The following is a 9,237-nucleotide window of genomic DNA, read 5'->3' as shown; positions in this document are numbered from 1 at the left end:
GTACTCAAAATTACGCGGGGCGTAATGGCTAAAACAACAGTACGCTGGGCGTACTCATGCCACATGTCGCCATCTCGTGCAAAGCCGTGTGGAGGAAGTACTGGCCCAGATCTTTCCACGTGACACTTCGAGGTTTAATCCAAAAATTAATTATCTTCTAAATTCCGTAACTTTCTCATACGAGCTCCGTTTTTGAAATTCTTTATATCCACGCGTAGGTAGCGATGTGATCTACAACTTTCGTTTAAACTTTGTCGGTTAATTTTGACTTTATTTTTTAAAGTTATATTTTAACAAGCTTAAAAAGTTAAAGTCCGTTAAAAATTCATAAATTTGTCATCTGACAGCCGTTTTCGACTGTCTTTATATCGTTGAGCTCCTATTAACGAGATCTTCAATTCTCATTTAGATTGTGTTGGCTAAAAATCGATCGGTCTAAAATTCGATTTTCCAGGCTGTGTACTGCTACGCTAAATCTTAGAAAAATCATAACTTCCTCTAACGAAGTCAGATTTGGTCTTTCTTTTTATGTACGTTCTCAGTTTAGCGTATACTACGACTTTCATTTAGATTGCTAAGGCTAAAAAATAGTTTATCAAAAATTCACTTTTTACGATACGTGGTGTCGTGCCGGTTTAGTCACAAAACTTCGACGAGTCATAACTTCTTCGTTATAAGTCGGATTTCAGTGTTCTTTATATCTCTGGAATCCTTGTCATGACCAATTCAAATTTCTTCAAAGATATTGGGTCTAATTTTCATTCTATTTTTGATGCATATTTTTATTATTATTTTATTATATCGTTATAAGCACATATGTTGCATATCAATCACATAATACTAAAATAATTTTTCTTCATTACTTCAAAATAGGTTACAATTGTTGACCCTAACTATTATATCATCATAATAATGCTTAGCCAGAAACACGGGCGTTACACTAGATACCCCAATGTCGATATCAAAGAGTGAGAATAATCCTTGTAGGAGATACTTTTGGTGCAGGTACTTCCCCAAGGAGGATGATGACTATGGTTACTTTAAATGGTATGATGGTGAAGTTCATGGTACAAGGAACTTTTGTATGAAATCATGGAAAAAAAAGAAAAAAACCACTGGAAAAGGAATAACTGAACCCTAATCAAAGGGAAAAATAATGCTAGTTCCTGTTAGGGATGTGATTGGTTTGCTTGTCTTTTTAATAGTCATGGTGGGGATTTTGACGTGGATGGTTTATAAGGGGTAAGCAGGAAGTTGTGTTAGGTTTTTAAGTATGGAAGTAATGTTTGGTAAGGTCCAATGTTGACCATTTTTTGTGTATGGGTTGATGTAGTAATTGTGGTCTGTATTGTCCAATGCTGACCACTTTTCATATATATATATATATATATATATATATATATATATATATATATATATATATATATATATATATATATATCAAGGTTGTAAAAATCGCTCGACGGTAGCTCGGCGGTTGACTGGGGTCAAACGATTAATCGGTTTGGCGGGGATTAATTGGAGGATTAATCGGGGACCATAAATTACTAATAAAACTATTTTAAAACTTAATATATCCTAAGAAAATATAGTATTTGAAAATTTAAAATTTTTAAAATTTTAAATTTTGAAATATTTGGTATAATATTTGAAATTTTGAATATTTGAAAATTTAAAATTTTGAAGTTTTGAAATTTTTGGTGTAATATTTGAAATTTTGAAATTTTGAATTTTTTAAAATCTTCCCGCCAAGGACCGCTGAGGACCGTCGAGGATCGCCAAGGACCGCCTAGCGTGAGTTTGACCGATATTGACCAATTTCCGCCAAGCACCCCTAATCGTAATCAGTTGCAGACCGTCTAGCGCCTAAGCGCCGCCTAGGCGGCCGCCTAGGCCGATATTTACAACACTGATATATATATATATATATATATATATATATATATATATATATATATATATATATATATATATATAAAGTGTGTATACTTTTAAGACAGTGAAGTATGTATGTTTATGAGGATATTGTCCAAATATAATAGCAATAGACAATGACAATGGAGTGTATATGTTTATGATCAAATGGTACCAAACCACCCTTATGTGCCAAAAAGAGACCATTGAAGTGCGGTAAAGTGTTTAGGGCCATAATCACCATACCAAGCTTACATAATATGTTACCAAAAAAATCCCATACATTTTGACCATATTGACCCATCTCATTTACAAAAAGGGTAGTAATGTTTGGGTATACCATTTACAAGAGATAATTAAAGTATAAGGGATAACTTAATACAAAAAGGGATAACATAAACACTGCCCCATCAACCCCTAACTTACTCTAAAGAACCATGCTCCAAACTAGTAGAACCTGATCCCACAACCTTTTTTCCAAGCTGAAGTATATTTATCCTCTCTGTGGCCTCTTTGTTCTCAGCAACCTTTGTCAATATTATAAGACATACATCTTCACTCCATGTTAAGTGCTTTGTAGACATCCTATAAAACCTCTTCATAACATACATTTTGATATCCTCCAACATAGCAAGAAAGTGGTTTAGTCCTTTACTTTAGAATAACTGAATCAAATATCTCTAATATACCATTTTCTACAACTTCACATGCTCTACATTCACTAAAAAAAGCGCCCTACTCCAAGTTTTTGAGTTCCTTGCCATCAGGTATTCATAAGCATTCCCATTTATTGCTTTGAGTTCCTCTATTTTCCAAACAAAAGAGGAATCTGTGGTTGACATTGAAGCTGCCCAAAAATATCTCTTATAATATATCACATTTTACACCTTTTTGAAGTTGACATACACATGCATGTCTGGCACACTACCTATGCTCAACTAATGGTAACATCTCTTTGACAACCTCTACTAAACTTTCCATGATACAAAAAAGTTACATGATACAAAACATGTTACATGATACGAAAAGAGTAAACATACAAAAAAGAATGATCGGATATGCCTTATGCTGATAATAAATTATTGTTAGCCCTTCACCACACCTAGTTTGACTTGTTTTCAACATCAACCATAACCCATGCTATAGGGTAAACCTGGTTGTTCTTATCCATATCTATTACAGTGAGTAGCTCCCCTTTACATCAACCTTTTAAAAAAACAACCTTCTAGGCCAATGACTATTCTGCAAACCCTAATCTACCGATCCCTTAAAGCCTTGAAATACACATAAAATCTTTTAAACACACTGCTACCATCTTCTTTGAGATCAACTCCAACCTATCATGTAATACCAGGGTTTGATTTGATGAAATCTCCTCTATATTCTTATATACGAGCATAATGCTCTGACTTTCTAGTTAAAACGTCTTGTGCTTTCTTTTTGCACTATTACCCCGTCCCCTTGACACTATGCATAAAAACTTTTTCTTTATTTCTTCTTTCTCCTCCCTGACTTTCATTCTTGGTATAACACTCAATTGTTTCAGGAATTCTTTGACAATCCAGTCACGATTAACCAATGTGGCATCCTTGTACTCCCTAACGCAACTATGCTTACTAGTAAGACCCTTAATTTGAAAAATTCTCATTGTTCATCCAGGATGCCCACAACTTGAAGGTACACCTCTTACATTTATTTTCAAACCATATTTTGCTTGAAGCCTTGTACTAAAAGATTTTGTCGCCTTAATTGGATAACCATTGTGAACAACATAGTTAATCTGAACCTTAATCCATCTTTATTAGCATACCTTTCAACAAAATGTGGTTTCATTTTCTTCCAATGAGCAGAAGGGTCATGAACACTAAATTGGGTTAGATCTTGAACAACCTCATTCTCATCCTCTTCATTTTCATTATCAATATGACATTATTCTCTAATAGCTTCATCAACAACATTTTCCTTCTCATTATAAACAGGGACATGACATAAATTATAAAGGAAAACATCAAAAGGTATCTTCAAATGTTGAGAACTCGATTGTTCATCTGCATCACAATCATCCAACTCTTGATCAACAACAAATGCCCTTTCAGAGTCGCTTTACGATAATGAATATGAGTGTTCATCGCATTCACTTTCTTCAAAACTTGAGTCATAATAGGGTCCCCTTTTGATATGATCGGACGATTTTTGTTGCTTCATGATATGGTTTCAACTTTCTTCCTACAATCGATGACATGCGATGAACACACATGCTGCTAACGATAGAAAATCTTTGAAGTTACAGAGTGTGAAAACCCTAGTTAATGAGGGATGGTGTGTGCTTTGTCAAGAAGAGGGTAAATAATGGGGAATAGGTAAATGAGGGAAGAGGATGATTAGGCAAAGGGTGTAATGAAACCCGTTGCTATGGACAACGTCACAGAGGAAGGAATAACAAAGAAGTAATGGAGTGGTAACCGGCAAACCAGTAATACACATTCAAAGCAAAATAAAAACACAATGTTAAATTTGAAAAAAAAACACAATATCAAACTACAATTTTGGTATAAAATTAATAATTTTATGCTATTTACATTATTATTTCTCATGTTTTGTGATGGTCTAGGATAAAGTAAAACAGTAAAATAAGCAAAATGGGCCTTTTGTAATTCTTCAACAGTCACTAATATAAATCCATTGTGAACTTCGATCCAGTAACCTCTATTTTGGTAATCGCCTTCGCCCCCTGGGTTTTCCCCAATCTCCCACTACTGAAAAACAAAATTTCATCCCCGTAACCTCCAAATCCAATCCCATCTCCCATCAGGGTTTTGGTAGTGCTACTGATTTCGACTCGTTGATTCGTTTCGGAGATAAAAAAAGAAGAAGAACAAGAAAAATCGAAGATGGAGAGTGGCGGCGTTCTATCTGCGACCGACCAGCAAAATATGGTCTCTATGTTTCTTGAAATTGCTGTCGGACAGACTGCCGACACCGCCAGACAGTTTTTACAGGTTCCAATTGCTATCCCTGTTCAGTTGGTTGATATTAATCGATCGATTGATTATGATACACACATATGTTTATATTTTGTTTACTCGGCTTATTTATGATCAGCCTGTTGGAATTGTTATTAACATTATATTTATCGGTTCTGATTCCATGAATTCAGGCCACAAGCTGGAAACTTGAAGAAGCTATTCAACTTTTTTACATAGGAAATGAAGGCGGAGCAGCTGCATCATCGTCTCCATATGTTCCACCTGTAGAAAACGATGGGCTTTTGTCCGACCAAAACATTGGGTAGGTGGATGATGCAAAATTTAAACTAAGATCTGATATAATCATTACCTTACATTTACCAAATCTTTTACCGAATGTTGTCTCAGAGGCTCAGAGAACAACAATGGTTCCAAAAGCACCAGAGAAGATGATAACAATGAAGTTCGTGCACCTCTACCAGTGAAAAGGGATGTTCTTTATGACACTCCAATGCGCTTTGGGTATTCTACTTTACTCATTTGTGTGGATTATGTCTTTCATCATCATTAGAAGCTTTTTATAAACCATGTGCATCGTGTCCTTTTCTTGTGTTTAGAGCAACAAGATTGGGGTATACTCCACTTGAAGCACGTACAGTTGTACCCTTTAGAAACTTTGAAGAGGAACTAAAACATCCTGGAGTATGGGAAACAGACCAAGGTGGTGGTGCCACATCAACAGCTGATACTTCTAGAGATAATCTTGCCACCTTATATCGCCCTCCCTTTGCTTTGATGTTCCATGGCCCATTTGAGAAGGTAAAATTGTGAATTTATAACATATATATCTTAATAAATAAGTTACAATTTACTTGTTATAATGTCAGGCTAAAGAATCTGCTAAAAATCAAGATCGTTGGCTTCTAGTGAACTTGCAATCAACCAGGGAATTTAGCTCACATATGGTGTGTTTTGTTTTATTCTAACTTGCTTTTTTAATGTAAAAATAGTTATTTTTTATGAATGCTATGATTATGTTGTTTATTGATGACACCTTTTGTGCAGCTTAATCGAGATACATGGGCTAATGAAGCTGTTTCTCAAACAATCATGTCTAATTTCATCTTCTGGCAGGTTTATTTTTGTTATAATATTACAATTAACAATCCAAAAAGCTCACATTTAAAAGTATGTGTGTAGCAAAATAAAGAAGGTCACATATTTTTTTTGTTGTGTGTGTGTGTGTGTAGGTATGTGATGATACAGAAGATGGAAGCAAGATAAAAACATACTACAAATTGGATTCGGTTCCTGTAACTCTTGTTATTGATCCTGTTACTGGTCAAAAGATGCGTTTATGGCGTGGAATGGTTCAACCAGAAAATTTGTTGGAGGTATGAAATAGAGTTCTTGAAATGCATAGTAGTCAATATTTCAAAAGATTTAACATTTGAATGGAAAATTTGATCAATTGGAAAGGATTTGTTGCAATTCATGGATGGAAGCCCTAAGGATCATCATTTTAGCTTGTCCCACAAACGTCCAAGAGAAAATTCTCAAGCTCCACCTCCTAAAATCCAAGCAATGCCAGGTTTGCTACTTTGTTTTATTGTGATCTAATTAAGTTTTTTCTTATTATGGTTTGTTATATACCTATTGAGTTTGTTATCTTTGAATATGGTAATATTAATATACTTGTTTGTTTTGTTGCAAATATGAGAACAACCAAATAGCAAAACGCACTTCAGTTCAACCCAAAATATGGTTTTACTAACAATGGAAAAACTAGGTCCATTAATGCTATGTCCCAAATAATCATAACCTTTCAATTAGGTATACAAAAGATTGATTATCACATTGTCTTGAATCTACACAACTATCATAGTAGAATCATGTGATGTCATGAATGAGTCAAATCTCATAGATTTAAGTACTATTGTTTTTGTTGAGATTTGATCTCATCATGTATAGCTATAAGCCTATAATCCACTTATCAAACATCCTTATAATAATTTATCTTTATCATAAATTGAGAGCTTCTCAACTATATCAATATTTATGGCATATGCAACCATATAAGCTTCAACAACATATATGATGCCTCTTTTGATTTCTTGCAATGTAAGGTTGAGGCTATGTGATTATCTAGAAAAAAAAATTAGGGTATGCGGTCAACTTAATAGGAATATTTGAAATTTAGGAAATAATTTAATGGGGCAATATAATTTAAATATTTGAGACTAAACAATCAATTAAAGTAATTTCTTTTATTAAAACCAACGAACAAAACAAAATTTGTCGTTATTCTCTGAGATTTAATCTTTTAAAAAGGATTATTTAACGGTAATGATGTTTAGTGGTTAGGGTTTTTAGTTTTTGATTTTGGGATTTTGTAAAGGTTTTGATAAAGGCATACTACGAAAATCACAAATATCCAACAAGAATCTACCAGTTTAAGTAAAGAGATTAAAATTAGACACTAAAACCAATATTAACATGTGTGACTGTTTTACTAACTAAATTATGAGGCTACAGTGGTTGCAAATGGAACAAGTGAAGAAGATGATGAAGAGATGAGAGTGGCACGAGCACTATCTATGGAAACAACAAAAAATAGCATTGAAGAACCCTCAAAAGGTTCAGATGCTATTAAAACTGAAAAAGAGACTCCGGAATCAGAGAAGCCGACTTATCCACCGCTACCTGAAGAACCCAAGGGTGATCGGAATCTTGTTTGCAGGGTTGGAATCCGGATGCCAGATGGACGCAGACTTCAGAGGAACTTTTTAAGATCCGATCCAATACAAGTAACATCTATTATTTTCATCTTACTTGTAGGTAGTGTTTGGTATGATGGAATCAGAGAAGGAATGGAATGGTTCATTCCATTGAAATGATGTGATGGAATGGATTGGACCAGTGATTCCTTCTATTTGTTTTTATCTTCATTCCTCAGCCAGGAGGTATTTTATTTATTATTATTATTTTTTCTTTCCATCGTGGAATGGAATGGAAAGAAAGCACATTAATATAACCCATTTTTATTTATGTAGTTTTAGTGACAAATCTTTTTGTAAAAGTTTCATTATTTTAATTACATTACAACCTTATCTTCTAGAAGTAACTAAAAAGTATTATTTTATTATAGGTCATTTGCACCTTAATAAGTTTTTATTTTTGTAAATAAAAGTTTGTTGATTATTATTATAATAATGTATAAATTAGAGGTAAAATTATGCATTTTTATTTATTTTACATGTAATATGAAAAATTCACATTTTTTTCCTTCGTTTCAACCAAACATGATCATGGAATGTATTGACTCATTCCGTTACCTTCCATTTTCCATTACCCAGTTCATTCGTTTGTCATTCCATTCCATCCATCCATCCATTATGGAATGGAATCACAAAGGAATGAAATGAACAAGGTAATGGAATGGATATTTCACTTGGTAAAAAAAAGTTTATTTAAACAGTAGTAAACAAAATCAAGTTTTAAATACTATCAAAGCTTAAAATAGAATTATAATAAAAAAATATTTTAGTTATTATTGGAAAACAAAAAAGATAATCTCATTAAAGTTTTGTAACTTTTGAAAAACACTGTAGTTATTGAAAGATTCTTTAGCTAAAAGTAATTTATTATCATAATATATCATTCAATTCCATCAAGGAATGAAAATCAGTTCATGAGAAGGAATAAGATTCCATTGTGGAATACTCCATTCCTTTCCTTTGTGGCAAACAAACACGATTCCGCATTCCAAACACTACCCTCCTCTCTTACAAAAGTAGTTAATCTCTCTCTGACTTTCCCATTGCTTGTGTTCATCAGCTGCTGTGGTCATTCTGCCATGGGAATCTGGAAGGTAGTAATGAGAAGCCATTCCGGTTGACTCATGCCATTCCTGGTGCTGTGAAGGATTTGGACTACAACACCAAGTCAACATTTGGCGAGTCCGGAATCGCCAATTCCATGATTTCTGTTACTTGGGAATGAAAGTGATATGGTCTTTCTTTGTTTTAGTTTCCCTTTTTTAGTAACCTTAATGGAAGTCTTTTTATTTAATCTCTGGTTTTTATGTATATATGGTTTATACACCAATTTATGTTTTTTGTGTTGTTCATGCTAATGGTTATTAAATTATGGTATGGATTTGGTAGATGAAAAAGATAAAGGAATTAAAAAATTGGTTGATTTAAAAAATGTTGGTCAACTATATCATGTGTAAGGCGACCTTGGTTGACATTTGCAGTTGAACCCACCATATCTTAGTGGAATTATACTAATAACACAATAACAATTGTCGACAATTCTGCACCATGTATAAATCCAATTTTACTTCTTTCCGATT

The 9,237-nt window shown here is 33.6% G+C and overlaps 1 protein-coding gene across 1 annotated transcript; it reads left to right on the top strand.

The window, feature by feature from the left end:
• The first annotated feature begins 4,607 nt into the window (after positions 1 to 4,607).
• LOC145103940 (plant UBX domain-containing protein 7-like) lies at positions 4,608 to 9,029 on the top strand. Its single transcript, XM_079041223.1, has 10 exons — positions 4,608 to 4,913; positions 5,072 to 5,202; positions 5,289 to 5,402; positions 5,498 to 5,699; positions 5,768 to 5,845; positions 5,946 to 6,014; positions 6,131 to 6,274; positions 6,360 to 6,471; positions 7,416 to 7,687; positions 8,718 to 9,029. The coding sequence occupies exons 1-10, from the start codon at positions 4,806 to 4,808 to the stop codon at positions 8,880 to 8,882; spliced, it is 1,395 nt and encodes a 464-aa protein (XP_078897349.1). The 5' UTR covers positions 4,608 to 4,805; the 3' UTR covers positions 8,883 to 9,029.
• Positions 9,030 to 9,237: the final 208 nt, after the last annotated feature.

The sequence above is a fragment of the Lactuca virosa genome, chromosome 4 (genome assembly GCF_052849685.1).
Source record: "Lactuca virosa cultivar CGN04683 chromosome 4, Lactuca_virosa_CGN04683_v6, whole genome shotgun sequence".
Taxonomy (NCBI): Eukaryota; Viridiplantae; Streptophyta; class Magnoliopsida; order Asterales; family Asteraceae; genus Lactuca; species Lactuca virosa.
The sequence above is the reverse complement of the archived record's forward strand: the minus strand, read 5'-3'. Positions and strand labels throughout refer to the sequence as shown.